Source organism: Haliotis rubra, unplaced genomic scaffold (assembly GCF_003918875.1).
Source record: "Haliotis rubra isolate DU_JTF1 unplaced genomic scaffold, ASM391887v1 Scf239, whole genome shotgun sequence".
NCBI classification, from domain to species: domain Eukaryota; kingdom Metazoa; phylum Mollusca; class Gastropoda; order Lepetellida; family Haliotidae; genus Haliotis; species Haliotis rubra.
The window spans coordinates 426,734-450,493 of NW_025766436.1; the positions used below are offsets into that span (position 1 = coordinate 426,734).

Here is a 23,760-nt window from a genome sequence, read left to right on the forward strand (position 1 = left end):
CATGTCATCGTATCCCAATAGCGTAGATCAATGTTCATGCTGTTGATCACTAGATTGTCTGGTCTAACTCGATTATTTACAGACCACCGCCATATAGCTGGAATATTGCTGAGTGCTGCGTAAAACTAAACTCACTCACTCAACACAAAAACTGAATACATTCATACCAACTCAGTGACAGTGATCAGCACAATGAGGCCACACAATCCCCACTAGATTTAGTATCAGGCATTACCTTTGACTGCCTCCATGTACTAGTGGATAGGGCGTCTGCTGGAAGAGTGAAAGATTGGTAGTCTAATCCCTACCCGGGTGATACCAAAATACACCAAACATGTTACTTGTTGTGTCCCTGGTCAGCCCTCGGCACTAAGGAGGCTACACAAGGTCTGGTCAGCTCTGTCAGTATAATGTGTCTGAATAAGGTGTCCCCACTCAGCCCTCGGCACTAAGGAGTCTACACAAGGCCTGGTCAGCTCTGTCAGTATAATGTGTCTGAATAAGGTGTCCCCGCTCAGCCCTCGGCACTAAGGAGTCTACACAAGGTCTGGTCAGCTCTGTCAGTATAATGTGTCTGAATAAGGTGTCCCCGCTCAGCCCTCGGCACTAAGGAGTCTACACAAGGCCTGGTCAGCTCTGTCAGGTCAGGCTGAATAAGGTGTCCCCGCTCAGCCCTCGGCACTAAGGAGTCTACACAAGGTCTGGTCAGCTCTGTCAGTATAATGTGTCTGAATAAGGTGTCCCCGCTCAGCCCTCGGCACTAAGGAGTCTACACAAGGCCTGGTCAGCTCTGTCAGTATAATGTGTCTGAATAAGGTGTCCCCGCTCAGCCCTCGGCACTAAGGAGGCTACACAAGGTCTGGTCAGCTCTGTCAGTATAATGTGTCTGAATAAGGTGTCCCCGCTCAGCCCTCGGCACTAAGGAGACTACACAAGGTCTGGTCAGCTCTGTCAGTATAATGTGTCTGAATAAGGTGTCCCCACTCAACCCTCGGCACTAAGGAGTCTACACAAGGTCTGGTCAGCTCTGTCAGTATAATGTGTCTTAATAAGGTGTCCCTGGTAAGCTGTTGAAGGTATCTGCATATGTTAGTATTATGTCATTGATGGTACAGGTTGTAACGAATGACCTGGGACATGTTAGTGGATACAAAATGTGTCATTACATTATAGAGTTTGTGTTTTTGTAAACTGAAATATTTGCTTTTTGTAAAAGAAGTACAAAAGCGATACCATTTTTACAAAATGGCTATTTTATATAGAAATATATTCTAAGCAGTGTGATGTTTTGTTTCAAGGTGTGTTTTTTTTTAAAATGGTATGGTCATTGTTTGTGGTGCAGGTGGTAGTGTACATGTATTGTGCATGTGTCCCCAGTGTGATAAATAGATCTCGCTTGGGCAATGCAAAATTTCACACTCGTTTCGTATAAGTCGTATGACACACTTGCTTGTGTAATAATTTCTTTATTATCCATTTTATTCATGGACATTTGTGCAGTAAAACACGGTAAACAAGTGTGACTGCCCTGTTCATTGACGTCACTGACAACGAAATACAGAAACAATGGATGCTAAACAAAAGTGATATATATGACACTGGTTATGTTTCCCCATATGGATAATAATAGCAGTTACCCAGTATGTCTCTGGGTTGAATTATGCTATGTGCATTTACTGCAACTTTATAAGTTGTATATTTCATTGATCTTTTTTTATGAGCTCACTAGTCTACATATCACACTGTCTCCTTGTTACACTTTGTAACACTTTGTATGTTTGTGGATAATTCTGTATGATACTGTATGTATGTATGTGTATCACACTGTACACCATGTATCAGACTATGTCTAACATGCTGTATAATATGGTATGATGTTGTATCATATGTTATCATACTGTAAGGCTTTACATCATACAATTTAAACTGGTATGCCAGTTTCGTACTGCATGTCTGAGTATGATACTGTGTATATGTGTTTGATACTGTATGCCTGTGTTTGAACTGTATGTCAGTGTAAGATATTGTATGTCTGTATTTGATTCTGTATTTCTGTGTAAGGTTTAGACTATCATCTAGTCTCTAATATGAACATATTTTCCAGTAGAAAGTTTCTTCATTTTTAGAAACTGTGGTAATGTAGACTTGTCACATGTTCGAGACTTGCATGGGCTTTCTATATTTGTTTCAGTGAGTGAGTGAGTGAGTTTGGTTTCAGGCTGCATTTAGCAATATTCCAGCAATATCATGGCGGGCACACCAGAAATGGGCTTTACACATTGTAAATCGAGCGCTTTAACCACAAGGCTACCCCACCATCCCTATTTGGTTCAGGGTTTGTTGGACAGACTCTGTAAGGTACTGTATGTCTGTGTAAGGTACTGTATGTCTGTGTAAGGTACTGCTTGTGTGGTACTGAATGTGTGTATGATTTCTTTATGATACTGTATGTCAGTGTACCATACTGATATATGATTTAAACTGTATGTTGGCATAGCTGTTTGTCCGGGTATGCCTATTTGATTATACATCTGTTCAGTCCTGTGTTTCCTGGTATATAACGAGTGGAAGTGTTCCACCAGCTCCATGCTGTGTACTACAGCTGATACTTAATAAACATACTGTCCATGTTTCCAGTTTGATTAGTTTGCCTTGTCAGAACAGCCACGGTGTGCTGCTTGCATCTTCCTGACTGGGTCATGATCATCTGATCATCTGTCGTAAATCTTTATCACAGAACCCTTGGGATTGATTGGTGACCTTCACATTCATAATACCACACAACATCTAGGCCTCTGTAGTTGAATGAACGGCTGCGCATGAGGGCCCAGTGATCTCATCCCTGCATCGCAGACCTGTCATATTGCCATTGGCAATGACAAGTTGTGTCTGACCGTGAGATGTTTCCCCATACCATAATGCCACCACCACTAAACTGTTGACGTTGAACAAGGCACGAGTCGGCATACCGTTCACCTCGTCGTCTGTAACACTTGCCCTGCTATCTGAGCTGTCCAGATGAAATCTCTACTGTCAGTGAGCAAATCAGCATCCCAATTTTGTCTCCTGTACAGTAGATGCTGTCTGCACCAAGCTTGACGTGCCTGTCGGTGATGTTGTAGCAAATTAGACGTATTGCACGCCGTCGGGGCCGGAACGGTTATGCTCCCTCAGTCGGTTCCGTACAGTCCTGGAACTGATTGGACTTAAGCCAAGAATAGTCAAACTGGCATCGATTCTTTAGATTGGTCCGCAGTCGAATGTGGTTGTCTTGCAGGCGTGACATCACGCGTGGACGGCCGGTCGGCCAGAGGCAAATCTCTGGCGTTTCCATTATGTTGAAAACGTCTCCATAGAGATGAGATCGCGTCTCGATAGACACCAAAATGCCTGGCCACTTTATTTTGGCTCATTCCAGTCTCCAGCATGCTCACGGCACAAAGACGCCAATTTCCTGTAAGCCGTGGCATGAGCTACTCGCAGTTTAGGTTGATTGGGTGTTGACACTTTCGTTCATACCATTAACATCTGCTTTGTTTATTGATTTATCGATCAAATTCAAATATACGAGGCTCTTGTCGGCGCGATAAAATGTTCCAATCAAATAGTTTGTTGATTTACATTTAATTTGTATCCATATCGCCTAAAGCCCGGTCACATACAAATCATTCATTAAGGACGCACAAATAGTGTCTTTCACACAGGCTGCTGCACCGACTCCATGAGTTTGTCTTTATGAAATGGTGGATGGAAGCCAGGGCTACTTACATCGATGTTGTTTGAATCGGAAGTTAACCAATTTTCTGTTAGACATATTACATCATAAAATCCGAGTTCAATTCTTAAAATATCTAATTAGGGCTCCTTGCCTCTAGGCAGGAGACCTATTGTAATCGTTCGGATTATTATTATTATTTATTATTCAGCCGATTTTTGTTCCAAACATAACTCCTAAACCAATGCTCCAAATCACACAGATGCCCACCGAGGTGTAGATATTCCCCTTAAAAAGCTCTAGGCTCTTGGCCCTATAGCAAAGGGGCGATAATTCAAAATTAATTCCAAAGTTTCAACGTTTGACAGCAAATATCTCAAGAACTAATTGTTCCGACACTTCCAAATTTCTTGTACAGATGCACAATCGAATACCCAACAATTTTGCCTGGACGGGTCAAGTCGCTAAAACGTACCGTTTGGCAGTTATTTTTGTTTTCAGCTTTTCTGAGTAGTTTGCTCCTGGCGATTCCAGAACACTAATTGTTTTGAACGTAGACCCAAGAACAACTGAGATACAGCCTTTTAAAGAGGGAACTATTTCTTCTCCGGAACTACTTAAAAGAACATGACCCCTGTGACCCAGGCTGTATTTGGAAGATCCGCTCGCCTGTCAAAACATGTGTTCTGGCTCCGTTTTGGACGATGATATCTGGCCCTCAGATACAATAGATGGAAAGTAAAGCCAAGGAGACCTCATCGTTGCCCGCAACTATATTCTCTCTTTAAGACTATGAACATTTAAATGGACAATCATAAAATGTTTTAGGCAATTGGGTCCTGGATTGGGACGATCTCCACAACACAATATCAATAACGAAAACATTAAAGAAACACGAATACCATACAGACATTTGAATAAATGTAGATAAAGTGCAATTCCACCTCCCTATTCCGTACTTCGGAATCCCATGAGATGTGCGCATGCGCAATTGCTTCAGTACGCTCGCGTTTTTGCTTTAGTTCAGAAGAATTTACATCGCTCTCATATTTTATCTCTCGGCGCTGAGATAAGAGGATTGTTTGGAAGAAGAATTGTGGGAACTACGAGTGTAGTCCCAGTGGTGATTAATCTCGAGTCTTTTGGGGTAGACACGCAGTGTCCGTGGTGAAAATTGACTCTTTTGGTTTTTGACCGAGACGGCCCCCTGGTCGTGGTCATCCCTGTCATGGCGGCTCTCCTGGGGTCAGACAAGGGACCAAGCACTGACTTGGAAAATACTTCTCGACAGAGTATTTTTGAGATTGTGGACAATATCAGAGGAACTTTGATTAACCCAACCACTCCTGATCTAGGTATGTCAAACTGTGCACAACTTTCTAGTCCCTCGGGGACTGGACAACCTCAGGGGTCGAAGGTCAGTGACAGGGTTGAAGCCACAGATGCCGTGGACCATCAGACTGATAGACAGCCGTCTTTCTCATGGGAACACTGTATGGAATTCATGATGGCCAGTCAAAGAGCTCAGTGTGCTTCTATGGAGAAAATCATTGGATCGGCTATTTCTAACTGTGGGAAAGTTATTTCTCAGCAAGGGGTTTCGGGTGGTACCGAGCAGACCCGAAGTTCACAGATCGTGGCTTCAACTTCGTGAGTGGAGATGACACCGAGATTCCCGAAGTGGGCGGATGCAACTTCGGGGATAACCAACATGGCGGCCCATGATGTATACAGTGACGACGAAAGGCTTGTTGGAGACGATTCTGAGTCGGATTGTTTTGATTCCCTTCAATCAAACCTGTGCAAAACCAAAGAAAACCCGAGGGCGACAATATCATAACTCTTATGGCTGATTTTCATGAGTTCTTTGGAGAAGATGACGATACTTGAATCGTGAGAGAGGACCTGGCCAAATCAGTGAATGAGGGTATGACTAAGAGCGGCACATGGGAAAATTGAAAGAGGTGATGGGGAGATACAAGAGACCTAAGAATTGTGAGGCATTGAGGGTCCCAAAGGCCAATGAAGAAATATGGCAACAGGCCAAACCGGCTACGAAGACTAGAGACTTGAGGGTCCAACAGACCCAGGGATTAATGGTGAAAGCCATGATTCCCTTAATCCAATTAACAGATGCACTCATGAGTGCCATAGTCACAAAATCAGAAGTGGACATTAAAGACACACTCATGAAAGCTACTGATTCAATAAGACTCCTTGCAGGGGCTCATGGCGATCTAAATACCAAGAGACGCGAAGGGTTTAAACCTGATCTCAAAGGCCCCTACAAAAAACTGTGTTTTGCTATGCCAGGGAAGAATTCAGGAACATATCTGTTCGGGGATGAACTTGGAAAACGCATCAAAGACATTTCTGATGCCAGTCAGCTTGGGTGCAAACTTGGCCAAGGCACATCATGGCAACCTAGTCGCCACAGATATAGGGAAAATCAGAGATTTGACCCCTACAGGCAACAGACACAACCCCTCAGGACAGGAAAGGGTTTCCCCAACAAGGTTAAGAGCTCCAGGGGCAGAGGAAACCAACATGGGTTTTTTTTAAACCGACGTCCCAGGGAGGACAACTTCAGGAAATAGCGGAAACACTAAACAGTGACAATAGTGCAGAGGTGAGAGACTTATTACACAGTCTATCTAATGTGCCACAGAATTTCACTGCAGGCAAAACTAAGCAGTTTGTGCATCATTGGTACAGTGTGACATCTGATAACTGGGTTTTATCTAGTGTGGCAGGAGTTAGTATTGACTTCCTTGAGTTGCCAGTTCAACATTATGTACCCAAACCTATCTTGTTTAATGAACAGGAATGGCACCAAGTAGACTGTGAGATCAATGAAATGTTAGCCAAGGGTATCATTGTTGAGTGTTTCCATGAACGTGGGGAATATATCTCCAGCATTTTCACAAGGGTTAAGAAAGACAATTCCTTGAGGGTTATCCTTAACTTGCAGTCACTTAATGGTATCAGGGAGGCACACCACTTTAAGATGGATACTTTCAAATCTGCCTTATATCTTGTTCGGCAGGATTGCTACTTTGCATCAATTGACCTGAAAGATGCTTATTTTTCAATACCGTTCAGGCCTAGTGATCAAAAATACCTGCGGTTCTACTGGAATCAACAACTATACCAATTCACATGTATGCCTAATGGACTATCTTCAGCCCCTCGAACATTTACAAAAATCTTGAAACCTGTTTTCTCTACAATGAGGAAGCAGGGTTTTTCCAATAGTGCTTATATTGATGATTCAATACTGGTTGGGGAAGATAAAAAGCACTGTGCAGACAATGTCACTCAAACTGTTCGACTACTTGACAGATTAGGTTTCACCATTCATCCAGAAAAATCTGTGCTCACACCAAGTAAAGTGATTACCTACCCTGGTTTTGTTATAAACAGTCAGACCATGACTGTAAACTTAACAAAAGAGAAAGGGGAAAAAATTGGCAACAGTTGCAAGAATGTGTTGAATAAGGAAAGTGTGTCAATCCGAGAACTTGCGTCTTTAGTGGGGCAGCTCAATGCCAGTGGATATGGCATGAAACATGCACCTATTTTCTTTAAGAGAATTGAGAATTTTAAGAACAAGAGTTTGTCAAGGTGTAATGGCAATTATGAAGCAATTGTGCAGATAGATGAGGCATGTAAATCAGATCTGCAGTGGTGGATAGACCAAACAGGGAAATGCCCTCAGCCTATTACCATTCCACAACCTGATGTTGTAGTACAGTCTGATGCTTCAAAGAGGCTGGGGAGTGTGTGTGGCAACGATAAAACAGGTGGGCTGTGGTCAGCTATGGAAAGTGAGAGACACATTAATTATTTGGAAATTTATGCCACCTGGCTTACACTTCAATCTCTGTGCAAAACCTTCCGCAACACCCATATTAGACTTATGCTGGACAATACCACAACAGTGGCATATACCAATAATATGGGTGGATGTAAACAGACTTGTAATGATATTACGAGGCAGATGTGGTTATGGTGTAAGGAGAGGAACATATGGTTAAGTGCAGCACACGTACCTGGTGTTGATAACTCTGAGGCTGATTGGTTTTCGAGGAATACAAGGGATGATACTGAATGGAAGTTAGATACTGATGTGTTTGGGACATTAGCTAAAGTATTTGGTGCTCCTGAAAGAGACTTATTTGCATCAAGGCTAAATAATCAGGTGGAGAGATATGTATCATGGTCCCCAGATCCAGGGGCAGAAGCAATAGATGCTTTCACATTGTCATGGGCAACCTGTTATAATTATGTTTTCTGCCCATTCAGTGTGATTGGACGAGTAGTTCAGAAAATCAAGATGGAGGCAGCAGAAGCTCTCATGATAGCACCTCTATGGTCAACACAGAGCTGGTTCAATTCGCTCCTAGAATTGTCAGTCGACTGTCCTCGATTGCTGCCCAAGTCCAAGCACCTCCTGACACTCGGCCATCTACCACTGAAAGTACACCCACTACTTCAACAAGGCAAGTTGAAACTGGCGGCCTTCCGCTTGTCCGGGAAGTCCTGCAAGGTCAAGGAATTCAGGGCTCTGCTGCAGACATCATCTTGCATTCATGGAAAGGTACCACCAAGAAACAGTATAGGACATATCTGCGAAGGTGGATGCAATTTTGTTGTGAAAGGGGTATTAATTCCATTTCACCATCTTTAAATGATGGTTTGAGTTTTTTGGAGCTTCTTTATCAGAAAGGACTGAGTTATTCTGCTATAAATTCAGCACGGTCTGCGTTATCATCTGTAGTAAAAGTAGATAATGTGCAATTTGGACAGCATCACCTTGTCATCCGATTTATGAAGGGTATATTCAATTTAAGGCCTAGCTTCCCCAGATATAACGTCACATGGAATGTATCTGTTGTTTTGCAATATCTTAAAGCACAATCTGACTCAGATTTGAAAGAGCTTACTACTAAGTTGGCTATGTTACTGTTATTATTGTCAGGACGTCTTCAATCCCTCCATTTGATAGACTGTAGAAATGTAGATATTGTAGACAATAGTATTAGGATTAGATTTGGAGATTTATTAAAGCAAACAAGACCTGGACACCATCAAGAGGAGATAACCATCCCTGGATTTTCAGACAATAGATTATGTGTTGTTAAGTTGCTCAAAGACTATGTTCATGTGACTAAAGACCTCAGAGGAGATGAAACTGCTTTGTTTATTGCAGTACAAAAGCCTCACAAACGAGTGAGCAAAGACACTATTTCCCGATGGATTCGAGGTGTTCTTGCTGCTACAGGAATAAACCTGGCAATGTTTAAGCCTCACAGTGTGAGATCAGCCTCAACAAGCGCAGCTGCAGCTGCCAATGTGCCACTCGCCACTATTTTGAGGACTACTGGTTGGAGTAACCAATGTGTGTTCAGGCAGTTCTATGATAAGCCTATATCTGACAATGGACAATTCGGAGAGACTTTATTGTTAATGGCTCAGAATGATAACCCTTAAGTCTCACCACAGAAACACTTATTACCTTGTTTGATTTATTGCATAATGACAACATGGGTTGTTTAGTTGTCTTTTTCATTTGATCAGTCAGTGTTGTGATCATATGTTTTAGTAGTGCCATGTTGACCTAGTAAATTTTGGACAGCAGTGATCTTGTGTTTTGTTGTGGATTATGTTGAAAATATGATTTTCTCTAAACATCTCATGGGATTCGAAGTCACGGAATAGGGAGGTGGAATTATAAAATTAAGCGAGACTTACCTGTAAGTTGAAGTTTGATAATAATTCCACCGACTTATGGAGTACTGAGGGATCACATGCCCACCCTTCCCATCCCTGGGATTATTGGTTAAAATCATATTTTACTTTAAAAACTGAAGCAATTGCGCATGCGCACATCTCATGTGATCCCTCAGTACTCCATAAGTCGGTGGAATTATTATCAAACTTCAACTTACAGGTAAGTCTCGTTTAATTTTATAAATTTACCTGAATGTTTGGAATGAAGAGCTGCAGCAAAAATACCAACTGCCTGTCTGTATTTTATGGTGTCCTATAATTGCCATCGCGTGGCGCGTAAAAAAAGAACTACGTCGTGGGCGACGTCGCATAAAAAAGACAACGTCTTGCGCGACTTCGCTTTGTAAAATATTTTTTGGCCACAAAAATAACGGGCGACGTCTGACTATATCGAGGGGTTATCGCCTCTGAACGTGGCTGACCAAGGTTACGTCTAAAAGAAGAATCGTTAAACGAAACAGGATTTAAAACGCAAAAAATGCTTCAGTCACTCCCGACAAACATTTCTGTCGACCAGAAAATGTTTTTACACCTATATCCAATCAAATACCACCCTAGAAGGCCACTGTTCATTGTATGTAAGGCATACTCATCTGCAAATGAAACGATCTCTTCCCTACACTCTCAACATAATCACCGCCACTATTTTTCGGCCCGGCATACCTAGGGCCGTCAAAAGCAGCTTAAACCTCGCACATGTATCTTGAATTGTGTTTTTTATTCACAGGTCCGCCCGGAGAGCGGAAGGTCGCGGGTTCGATCCCCGACCGCGTCATACCAAAAGACGTTAAAATATGGTACTTGTTGGTCTCTTCCTGGCGCTCGGCATTAATGGGTACAACAAGGACTGGTCGGCTCGGAGTCAGTATAATGTGTCTGAGTGGGGTATTCATGCTTCACTGCGGCGTGGTATCTCAGTGGGCTAGCACTATAAAACCAGCTTACGTCTGGGCTAGTACAAGCAGCCGCACATACACATACACACGCATGCACACGCATGCACGTCGTCATATGAGCGAAATATTCTCAAGCACGACGTTAAACCCAATTTCACCTCACCTTTATATCTACCTATATATAACTTTTCCAGCCCTTTTCTCTCTCCATTTTCAACATAGGCTCAATCAAATGTGTGAAGTCTCTGTTGGACCCACTTGGCCCGGGCTGTCAAAAAGCAACTTAAACCTCACACATGTATCATGAAATGTGTCCAGATTCATAGGTTAGGATTATATCTACCTACATGTCACTGTATAAAGTTCCAAAACGTAGTATTTGAAGCAAACACGTTGCCCAACAGAGTTGACAAGCGTTCGGTGTGGCTTGGCCCGGACTCTAAAAAGCACCTCACCTCAACCTACACCTCACATGTGTATCTGAATTTTGATTAAATCCATATAGTCCATGGACTGATGTAGGTGACACACACCCCAACACACACATCCGGGGAATTTTGAAGACTATATTTTTTGGAAAGCTTATCATATGTACATTCAAATTCCAGGTGTTTGCAGTCTGGGTGCGGGGTATTTTTCCCACCGTGACCCCACAGGGGGTCAGGGTGGGAATAATTTGGGAAAATTAGTTTTTGCTTTTTTCACAAATTACATTCTAATAACTGCTTTCTATCAAAAACTATAAAAATATTTAAGGTTTATTGATTAGTTACAGGTACAGGAAGACATTTACTTTGAAAAATGCATTGCGTCTAAGGGAAAACTAAAACTTTATAGCTGTTTTTTTACGCTTTCTAGTTGGCAATTGTTTTAAGAAGGTATTCTGGCTTCAATAGCTCTAAATTGATCAAAATTAATGTTACAGGTATACTCAAAGCATGAAAAGACTTTGAGATGGTTCATTGTAGTCTGGGTGCGGGGGATTCTTCAGACCGTGACCCCAAAAAGGGGGCCAGGGGAGGGCTATATTTTTTTCACAAAATACATTCTAATAACTGCTCTTTATCAGGAACAATGAAAATACAATGTATTTAACATTTATTACTTAGTTAGAGGCACAGGAAGACTAACTTTGAAAAATGCATTGCTTAGAAGGGGAAAATGAAACTTGAAAGCTGTTCTTCTACACTAGTTGCAGTTGGTTTAAGAATGTATTCTTGCTTCAATTGCTCCAAAATGATCAAAATTAATGTTACAACTATACTTAAAGCATGATGGTTTATTCTCACTTTGGCTTCCTTTAATATTGAGTTACCATTACTGATATTTATGTACCTTTATTGTGTCCAGAAGACTCTCAATCTCACCTTCGTCTGAATCCTCAATTCTACTCAAATCTAAGTTCTTGCTGGATATTATGTCAGTCAACCCTTGTGGAAGGATGTTGCCTATGGTCCATTGACATTTCAGAGCATTTACTCCCTCTTTCAGCCACCCATTACCCACAGGGTGAGCAACACTGGGGTGATTCTTGCCAGCATTGACCCAGATCAAGGCCTGGTGATGCTCGCTGTATGTGCATGTGTAGGGAGTCTCTGCAAGGTCTCTACTTTTCTAGTGTCATATCTGAAAGATTTATTCACTGTAGTTCTTGATAATGGTAAATTCCCATCGATATGGAATATAGGTATGATTGTTCCTCTGCTCATGTCTGGGAGTGTATCTGAACCATGCAACTATGGTGGAATATCTTTCAAATATTTCTGGAAAATTATTTGCTAATATTTTAGAAAGGCGTTTACGTGCCTGGGTTGATCCAAACCAGCTACTGGACGAGGCTCAAGCTGGTTTTAGACCCGATTATAGTACATCTGATAACTTATTTATATTACAATCATTATATACAAAATACCTATGCATGCCTAGGTGATTGTATCGACTTTGATTTTGTTGACCGTAAGAAATTGCTATTCATGTTACATACCAAATGATGCCATGGCAAAATGTATGATATTTTAAGAAGCATATATGACTCTGTTTGCAGCCTGTGTTAGAACTAATTCTGGCAACACTGAAACGTTAAACACTTCCGCTGGTGTGAGACAAGGCTGTGTACGAAGCCCCTTACTCTTCATCTTTTTTGTTAATGAACTTGTAGATAATATGTATAAATCATGTAATAATGGAATATTTGTTACTCCAAAATCAAGGATTTACTTTTACTTCTGTGATATTGTTACGTTTTCATTTATGGTAAAAGGTTTGCAGAGACAGTTGAATATTCTTCAAACATTTTGTGACACATGGGGTTTTAGAGTTGAATATGGATAAATCTAGTACAGTTGTATTTAGAAACGGGGGTATAGTGGCACATTCTGAAAAATGGTCATTCCGTGGCAAAAATATGAATGTTGTTTTATATTATAAATTTTTGGGTCTTTTATTTTCCAGCCGATTAAATTGGTCCATGGCATGTAAAACCCTCGCAGCGCAAGCTAAGAAGGCATTATTTTCCATTTTCAAACATTATTTGGCTAATAAGTTTGTTTTAATTGATTCTACTTGCTTCCTTTTTTACACTAAAGTAGCACCAATTTTATCCAATATGGATCAGAAATATGGGAAGCAAATTATTTCGAAGCCATTGAAAATGTCCATGCATCCTATTTTAAAAGATTTCTTACAGTAGGTAAAATTGCTTCCAATAAAGCCGTACTTGGCGAAACAGGACGCTATAACATGCATATTGAGAGTCAAATGAGTTATTAGATACTGGGTTAAACTTATAAGAATGCCTGATTATCGCTACCCCCATCAAAGCTATCAATTATTGTTATCACTAGATAAATGTGGAAAGTGTTCATGGGCTTCAGATGTGAGAAATATGTTACTTTCAACCGGTTTTTTTAATGTTTGGTTTAAGCAAGATGTTGGCGATATTAAAATGTTTTTGTCAACATTTAAAAAAACAAATAAAAGATAGATATATTCAGAATTGGTACGCATCAGTCAATTCATCCAGTTTTCTTAGTCATTATTCACAATGTAAATCGATGTTCGGACCTGAAAAATATATCAGTGTTCTTAATGATAAGTCCCTTTTAAGGAATTTAAAAATACAGCGTTTTAGAAAAGATAATAATACATTGGAAGATTTATCATGTTCTTATTGTTCTTCTTGTAAAACTGAAGACGAACGTCACTTATTAGTAGTCTGTGAGGCTTTCTCTGCCTGTCGAAAAAAGTATCTAAAATGCTCTAAGGATGCCCCACAAACGATATATAATGTGCTTAATTCTAATAATGCTGATATTATTAAATCTGTTGCCATTTTCATAAAACATTTGATTTCCATCCGTAAATCACATGTAAAACCATAATTTCATGTCACTTGACCAATAGTTGTAATTGAGCAACTTCAATTGTACTCTGGGCCACTGGGCCTTAACTACTGAATAAAACCTGTGTGTCTGTCTGTCTGTCTGTCTGTCTCTCATTGTCCAGGTACTCCATCAATGTCAGGTGGTTATTTGCAAGCCTGAACTTCAAGGTATCTAGTCGTTCCTCCAAATCTCTGAACTTCTTTTTGGGGACAGTATTTGGCCGGCATTGTACTGAAGCATCTTTGCCGCGTTCATTCCTTGTTCATCTGCGAAGAACTTGGCCATCTCGAAAAGGTTGGGATGTTGTTTTCCCACAACCTTCTTGAAACGGCCATGCCAATTGCAACACCCGAGGTTGTTGTTTGTGCGGGGACCGTCAGTATTTTTTGTCAGTCGAAAAGATTCACTTTGACTTCGCTGTGTACAGGTCCGTGGTTTTGGTCTCCAGCTATTTGGGAAATTATGTTGTTCACTGTTAAGACTGATATGCAGCCGTTCTGAATGCATCCTCACGAGATTCCTTTTCCCCTTTTCTTCTTGTTCACAATAAACATATTACCCTTTACATATATGTATGTTCCACCACGAGAAGTAGGAAGAAACCAATTGTGCATTCTTATTTTCATTATTGGTAGTTGGCGGTGTTTCGTATAACACAGTTTGGAGGTTGTGGCCATTTACATAAAAGGATACATTATTTCTATAATTTACATGTAAACAGATAATGAATAACATTTTCATTGTGGTATCCACAAGTACATTCAGCATTAGTTGATATATATCTGTTGACTTTATCCGCGTTTAGATCACTGCAGCCGAGCTTGAGACGACTGTGTACAATCTGACAAAATCGACTACCATAATTCAGGTCAAGATAATTATTGGATCCATAATTTATTAACAGGGTTTTAAATTCGCCTATTGTATTAGCATTCGCGACGTCGTCAGGTAACGAATTCCAAATTCTAATTGTGTCTGGTAGGAATGATTTTTCATATGTTTTTGTCCTACAGTTTATTGTTTGTAACTTGAGATATTTTCTGAGATTGTATTGACTATAGTCTGATACAGATTTAGGTACAAGGTCACATAAGTAGTCTGGGGCGAGATTGTTATTCATTTTGTAGAAGTTTACCAATTTAATGTCACGCCTTCTTTCTTTTAATGGTTTAAATTTAGTTTCAAGGTGTAATTTTTCATGACTAGTTCCGCGAACCCACTATGGTGCGGAGTGCATCTTAGTGTAACCGTTCAAGGAGAAGAGATTGATCATTCGTACAGTTATCCCAAACATGACAAAAGTAATCAATTATCGGCATCACGAATGACTTGTACATGGTTTCGAGCGTTTTCCTAGAAAGGCGATATTTGAAACCTCGAAGACAGTTTATCATGGGACTGACTTTGTCAACAATATCTTCCTGTCTTCAATATGACTTTTCCATGCACAATCACTCTGAAGAGTTATGGCTAGATGTTTATGATTTTGGACTTCTTGTATCGGGGTTTGACTCATATTTAACGTCAGGATCCTATCAGTTTTATGCGTGCGAGAAACATTTACTATTTCTGTTTTATTAGGGTTAAAGTTAACCTGCCATTTTTCTGCCCAGTTTGAGATTCGGTTTAGATCATCATTGAGACAAGCTGCGGCAACATTGTGATCATCTACAATTACATATATAGAGGTGTCATCCGCAAAGAGACGAATATGACTTTCTATTTCATCTACTACTACCGTTGATGTACACAATGAAGAAGCGTGGTCCTAAGACGGAACCTTTGGGGACGCCAGCGAGCACAGTTTTATGATCAGAGCAATATCCATTAATGACAACTCTTTTTTATCTGTTTTCTAGGTAACTTTCAAACCTATTCTGAAGAGATCCATCGATACCATAGCTTTTAAGTTTGGATATTATGCCTTTATCCCAAACTTTATCAAAAGCCTTACTGATATCACAAAAAACGGCCCTGACCCCTTTACCATCATCAAGGCCTTTCGCAATAAAATCATACAAATAGGTTAATTGATTTGCGGTAGAGTCGCCCGGCATAAAACCCGATTGTAAATGGTTAGGATATCATTATCTCTAAAGTAATTGAAAGCATATTTAAATACATATTTTCCAAAAACTTTAGACAAACAAATCACGGATCGTAAGCGCGACCAGTCGGTAGTTGGAACATTCATTTACACTATTCTTTTTATGAAGAGGAATGATTGACGCTTCTTTCCAGATGGATGGAAATTTAGATTTTTGAAGAGACAGCTTAAATAATTTCGTTAGCAGAGGCGATAAACTTTTCGCAATTCTCAATATCTCCTCTGTACAAGAACCCCACAACTCCATTCAGTATGATAATATAGGCATTGTTTTATTTATCAATATACTATAAACTACGGTAAATGGAATGAGATGGGTATGTGGCAGACTCAAATACTATAAATGTATATATATGTACATAGTTTTTTAATTAAAGTTTATGAAGATTATATTGAGTAGTAAGGAGGGTGACAATATTTCCATTGAATTACTGTATTAAACAATATCTGTAAGAACCTCAGGTATGGTTTATATGGTAGAATGATAGAATCTTAGGTATGTTTTATTATTTATTTTATTCTCATTCCACAGCTCTGCATAGTAAGCCTTGTAGCTCTCAGTCTAACCTCCACTAATTGTCACGCTGCATGCTTACAACACTCCTTTGTCCAGCTCTCAGTCAGTTCTATTGTTTCACTGATTGGCCAAGCTGACCACAGGTCAACTTCAATGTAAACATTTTACTGTGAGACGAACTTAAGAATAAGACCGACCTGTCATTTGAACCCGTGAATCTGAATAGCGGTGCAGTCCATTTTACCATTAAGGGGCCGAGGGTATGTAAAGCTATAAAATGCTGTGAAGCGCGTCAGTCTACTCTCGCTCTTCTGGAACGGGTTCTATTTTGCGGTTGACGATTTATTTTGCGCAAGGTACTGACAGATATACCAGTAGCATTGCTGGCTTTTTTGAGTGCACTGTGTGTGCTGTCGGAAATAGTACACATGTACTGAATGACATAGTAGGCAACCTCACGTGTTTCTGAATGATTGACTTGACCCTGTTTACCCAATTTAGAGTGCGACATGATAAGTTTCAAGTACCTGCAGAGTTTAATACTCTTTTAACAGTCCACTTTACAAGATACTACAGTCAGAAACGGACCGATGAATTGCAAATTTTATCATTGTACAAATTGCCACATAAATATAAATAGTACACATGTTTATCATTTACTAATACCCAACAGCTTTCTTATATTTGAAAATTTTCCAGACTCCACCCAAAAAGTTGTTGAAGAAACTATCATCATTGAAAACGCAAAAGTTATCTGTCGCGGCGGGGTGAAAACGCAGAAACGGAACAGCAAGTTATGGCGGGGGACATCTCAAAATCTATTCCGGGAGACCTGTCGGTTCCTCGTCCGTCGTAGTGTCATATAGTCACGACTTCAAGGGATGACAAGTGGTGCAACAGTTGCCTGTTGTAAGCTATCCCGAGACCAGTAACCTTGTTCAATGACGTTAGCTACCTTGTTGACACAGTTTTGCCAAGTTTCAGTCGTGATTTTGTTAAGGGAGTCCCAATCGAGGAAAACCCCACCATTCATCTCGGAATGGTAGTCTCTGTTATCTGTGGACTTTGCCCTGAATACCAAGTCGCAGCCTGGGAGAAAGCCTTTGCTGGAGCAACCAGCATGGAGAATGATTAGTCTCTCTCCTTTCCCTAGAGGCAGCTTTCTACGTGACCCCTTATCACCCCCATCGGGTACCCATTGACTGCTGGCAGTGTGCGAGGCATTGACCCAGGTCTCGTCCAAGTACACTGGCTCGAACCCTTCCTCGCGCTTCTTCTTTATAACCCTGAGAAAATTATTTCTCAAGCGAACGATATCAGGGCGTTCACAGAGTACTGACCTATTCTCCCCCGAAATTTTCTTATAACGATACCCGAAAGAGTGTAAGAGTCGCCAGAGTGTGTACTTTGATACTCTGAGGTTGTGTTCTTGCTTCAAATGCTTTTTAAAAATTTTCAGCGACATGTATTTGTTTTCAGAATAGAGCTGGTTGATAGACTGCCTTACAAGGTTCTTTTGAAAGTTGTCCAAATGTTTTAATTTGTGTGATTTTGAAACGACCCCTACCTGCTTCGCATCACCCTCACAATGTTTGTGTTCCAGAACATTTGTCGGTACCCTTGCTGATACTCCTAAAGCTTTTGCTGACCGCTTACGGAATTTATTAATGGCATAAAATGGTTTGCCCCTTTCGGCTTCAGCACGGAAAAAATCGTACATTATAATCATGAACTGTTTCACGTCAGCATTCAACTTCATTTTTCATCAGGCATGTGTATCCCGTGCACGATGAGATAGTGGCTGTTCCGTTTCTGAGGTTTCACCCTGCCGCGACAGATAACAACTTTTGCGTTTTCAATGATGATAGTTTCTTAAACAACTTTTTTGGTGGAGTCCGGAAAATTTTCAAATATAAGAAAGCTTTTGGGTATTAGTAAATGATAAACATGTGTACTATTTATATTTATGTGGCAATTTTGTACAATGATAAAATTTGCAATTCATCGGTCCGTTTCTGACTCAAACGGACTGTAGTATACAAATGCTCGACCAGAAACACGACGCATCCGAATCATTGCGTAGAAAGTGATTACTGCAAGGATCACAAAAATCACGTGCGCGAAGTTTTCACACCTGTTCCCCCTTCGAGTGGGTAGTGGATCAGTTCACGGCACGCTCCCCTTCTCCTTTCACAAACGCGTCTTTGGCGCACCTCATTCTAATGTTGGTTGGACAGTAAACTCACATGCTGTCTTGTACTTCTGAAGGAAGGATATATTTATAGCCATGGGTCATTTATGATAATTTAAGGTAGGTCAAATCAAGTCTTTTATTGACTATAGGCCACAGGCCCGTATACAACATATATACAAATTTTACATATATTTATACATGTATACAATAACAAAGTTTGAGTTTACAACACAGGTACAGTAGTGAAGAAATCGGTAAGAGTTCCTCCCGTTTCCCCATCCCAAATAATATGTATAAATTAATATATACTGAAATTATTAACAAAACCTAACACAACAGTTACTAGAGAACTCACAAAAGTAACTAAAAGCCAAAAAATATAATTACAATATATAGGCTCGTACCACGTTGTATGATAAGGGCCCCAGGCTGGGTAATGTTACAAAAAATATATGGGGGAAACGGAAGGAACACTTTCCAAACATATTGATTGCAACTGATTTGAATTCATTTATAAAAGAAACTTTATCACCGACCGTCTGAGAAACCCAGACATAGCCAAAACCATGTGAAAAAGGAATATTTCATACATATGAAGCATATGTATTATATCCCAAGTTATCAAAGAACATTTGCATTTTATAGACTTTTGAAGGAATTCTGTCTTCATTCATACGAGTGGTTTTTAACCAATATTTCAAGGTTTTATGGTTTAAACATATTTTATAGTCCAAAAGACAACGGGATTAGGCACAAGTGCACCACTTATTGATCGCCTTCTCCCTAAATACAGTTGAACATATTACATAATACAATGTACAATTTACAGTGGAAGCTTGACATTGGGGAAACATATGCAGTGTTGGTATATATATATACAGTGTTTTACAGGATATATACAGTGTGCTGGAAAGTGAAAAAAGTGCATGTCATTCATTTGCAAATATTATACAGTATACCATTAAAAATAGAAATAGAAATAATAATAATAATATTGTATTAGCTGGTGAATCTAGTTTATATATACATGTGTACAGACAGGTATATATGTTTATTCATCAAATCGTTTAGGTTAGGGTCACCAAATAAGATAGTGTGCAGTGTTTGTTTGGCCTCCAAATCTATCAATATCTGAGAATAGCGGCTTCCTAAAGTCATATAAAGTACATTCGAAAAAGAAGTGAAATGAATTTTCGCATGGCGCGCCACATTCACAGGCAATAATATCAGATAAGTTAACCCGTAACAGGTCGAAATTTAATGTGCTGCAACTATGTCTCAGTCTAGTGTGCAATACGTTTGTGTATCTCTTACTGCAATTGTAATATGTCGGTGGCAGAGCGGATTGCTTCGATACGGCAGTTTTAAAAGAAGATACTGACGGACTATTTCTGAGTTTTGACGATAGACTATTCCATTTGCATAATGTATCTATAACATAGGATCTTTTAAAAGCGCATGTCCGTGCAAAAGGTATGACAAACTTGTGACAATTCCTGAGATTATATTTGGTGTTTTCTAACACAGATGGTGGTATAAGGTACAAGGTTTTATACAATGCATTTATGAAAAGAGGGTACCACAACAGTGGTAGGAGTTTGTTGAGTGACATTTAAAAATGTATTGTATACTAGCCACATAAAGAAACTGTGGACACAGAAAATTCTTTCAGAATTGGAATACAACACAGAAAAGACGAAATGATGTGGACACTTTATAAGATAAAGTATCGGGCCACAACAACATGTCAAAAGAACATGAACAATATCCGTAACGATGACGTCAGAAGTTCAAAATTGAGTAGGGGGTCACACGTCGAAATCACAAAGTCGATAACGGGTATGACCATCATGCGCGTGAAGCACAGCAGTGCCTCGACGACGCATAGAAGCTACCAAATGAGCATTGAAGGACTGGGGAATGTTTGGGACGTGGTCACTGCCTTTTGGAACCTGTGTCTGAGATGAGTTACCCGAATCCATCTGTCCTGTCTTGGCGTCGTCGTTACTCGAGGACGCCCAGAACGTGGGTGGTCGGCGACGTCATTACTGTTTCGATAACGCCTGACCAATGCAGATATCGTGTAACGATGACATTGGACATGTGCTGCCACCTGTTGTTGGCTCATGCCTGCTCGAACCATTCCAATGGCTTCATGACGTTGAGCAGATGTTCATTTTGGCATGGTGTGCATGTGACTTCTCATGTGAATTTGTGAACGTTTGAATGACCAAAGATCAAGCTTTCGACAGTGACAGCAATTTCTGAGTTTCTGTATACATGTGTGCAGCTGCACAGACTGCACATGTAGTAACACATTGCAAGTCCATAGGCCACCATCAATGACGTCACGTGGCCTGGCACCTGCATGAACGTTTGATTGTCTCCAATAACTGCTATGTTCACACCTTTTTTTATGTATAAAGACGCTGTCTGCCCTATTTATATTTTCTGTGTGCAGTTTCTTTATGTGGCCAGTATAGATACCTACAGTATGTCTTTTTGTTCATTGTATAATTGCATTATTATTGTGTAACACTATAACTTGTGTTAGTTCAGAGCTGTTCAACTAGGTGTTGCCAACCCATACGATTTTATCGTATTCGTTACGAATAACACCACAAAATACGATAGCAGTACAAATATACGATTTTTAAAGAAATAAATTAAATTAAATCATTAAATAGCATACGTACCACACAATAAATTTCGATCACATCATATTCAGTATCAAGCTATATTTGGATACGTACTACTGATTTAGTTGAGTATAACGTTAATAATAAGGTCTTAGACTATATATTTATTTTTTTATTTAGTATGAAAATTCTTTGGAAAAGTTAATACTAATTTTGGCCAACATATACTAATTTTTTAATCAGTTTTTGGCCAAAATACTAATTGGTCTAAATTAGGGTTGGCATCTCTGCACAGATGACGAAATACAGAGACAATGGTTGCTAGGCAAAAGTGATGCATATGAAACTGGTTATGTTTCACCACATGGATAATAATTATCATTACGATATACACAAATTTAGATGTTTCTTTATCATAAAGCTAGATGCAAATGTAGGTGTATGTGTAGAAATTCGCTTGATGCAAATGGGATGTATATATGAATTACTCTTGATGCAAATGTACATGTATTATCATGACGCGTGATGTAAATGTATATATCTCATTACGCTTGATCCATAATGATCAACCCCCGCTTGAAATGTATTCAATTTATTTGGATTATTTCGAGGGGTTAGGGTTAGGGTTAGGGTTTTTATTAAAACCATTGTTTTTAGGCATATAAGGATTAAAAAACGGGGTATACGGGCGGAAATCCTTCCAAAACCCAAGTCTGTTATCTTATATTTTTTAGAAATTATCATTTAACTATTCATAAAATACCTTAGAGACTTGTGCAAGTCTAGGCATTTACAACCTATAAACCAAATTTTAATAATGGCATTATTTATTATCCAAAATAGACATAAATAACATTGTCACGTGTAAATTCATATTTGTGTAGAGGAAGCCGAAGTAAGGGAAGAAGTATATAAATTAGGTCTGTGCTAACACATACCAATAATCAGGGAATATTACGGTTATTGTTACATGAATTATATATTTCTTACTTAACAAAGAAATTGATTACATTAAAATACGATAAGTTGTAGCATTGTGATGAGGGGTATACAGGGTTTTATGCGTCCCGTGTTATCCACTGAGCCCGTATACCCCAAACCATAATGCTACAACAATTTATTTTACCGAATGTTTAAATCTCTCATTTTGTAAAAATAACATTAAAACAAACAGAAATTCAATCATATATTTTACTAACATGGTACCAACTAAAGTACTGTCGGAAATAGAAAAAAAACCAACTGTTTTAGGCTGTTACTCTGTATCCTTAAAATTTACACAATTGCAAATAGCATATGTCGAAATAACCCGCATCGCCTTCAGTGGGATGCGTAATTATAGGATATCCAGAAAAGCATGTTTACTCGTAAAACTGGCAAAACTTAGAAAAAATACCAACAGCTGCTGAAAACAATAGATCAAACTATAGATGGCAATTAGGTCGCCGGGCAGGTATGACGACGGACCGTCAACTCACTTGGCATGTGCTGCCCACAGACACAAGGGGTCATCTCAAATATCTTTTATGCTTTTTCATGTGTATTGAATGTGTCTTCTACTGATTTTCTAATCTTAGCTGATATCTCTATCTCCAAGTCCGATCCCAAGTACCGTCAGCAACACCCGTCCTGGTTTTTGTTTTTGAGACGACCCCTCCTACCTGTTTCTTTTTATAGTGATAGTGAGACTCCATGGTATCTACATCCTTAATAGTTTCAGTATTAAAGTTGTTATTTTTTACGTCTGCTATCGTTTATTATGAAGCTAAGTCTGATTTCAAAATGGACATTCGAAAAGTGTCATCGCACACTAATTTGCATAAAGCCATGGTCTGCTCCAAATAAGTCTCTTCGGACTTTGAAAAAACCCGCATTGCTCATTTCTGCACTAATATCTCATCAGGAAACGTTAAAATGGATTTTACTATCTCCCTAACACTGATACTGTAGTTAGGCCGAACTTAGTTCAACAGATATTTCACACTTGCACATATTAACTACCTAACTTGTAGATATAAATGTGAAAAAAGTTTTTTTCTATTTCCGACAGAACTTTAGTCGGTCCGAACCACTGGTTCACAGTTCACTGACTGCCGTCGATGCATGCTTTTTCCATGGGGTGGGGTATAAATGATTTATTCTCCCTCACAAAGATTTGACAGACAATACTTTATTACTTTAAAAGGAATTCGTTTTGGATCACAGAGCTTGACAAAAATTCAAATGAATAAGAAAATATAAAATGAAATTACTAAAAACTTAAAAAGAGAAATATGTGCTTATATATAATTAAATGAATAAGATAACTGGGCATTCAGCATTTGTTTAAAATTGCAATACTTTGAGGTACAAAAGACGTTCGAGCTCATTTAGTCTTGGTGATTGGCACTGTATAGCGGCGGCCAGATGGTAAAAGCTTATCGAGATTTAAAAAATGTGTTGAGTCAATAATGATTTTTGTCAGACGTTGCAAGTACTTGCCGCTCATACAGAAGTGAAAGATTATCGAAAGTAAC

At 39.5% G+C, this 23,760-nt stretch overlaps 1 protein-coding gene and 1 long non-coding RNA gene across 3 annotated transcripts; both read left to right on the forward strand.

Moving 5' to 3' along the window:
• Positions 1-36: 36 nt before the first annotated feature.
• LOC124278520 lies at positions 37-2,636 on the forward strand. Of its 2 annotated transcripts, none has more exons than XR_006899108.1 (3): positions 37-425; positions 659-974; positions 1,054-2,636. It is a non-coding gene; the product is annotated as an uncharacterized LOC124278520 (long non-coding RNA). The 2 variants fall into 2 exon arrangements; XR_006899109.1 differs by lacking the exon at positions 37-425 and adding an exon at positions 441-583.
• Positions 2,637-6,274: 3,638 nt separating this feature from the next.
• LOC124278507 lies at positions 6,275-9,208 on the forward strand. Its single transcript, XM_046714208.1, has 2 exons — positions 6,275-6,344; positions 8,021-9,208. Exon 2 carries the CDS (start codon positions 8,087-8,089, stop codon positions 9,206-9,208), a length of 1,122 nt encoding a protein of 373 aa, XP_046570164.1. The 5' UTR covers positions 6,275-6,344; positions 8,021-8,086.
• The last annotated feature ends 14,552 nt before the right edge of the window (positions 9,209-23,760 follow it).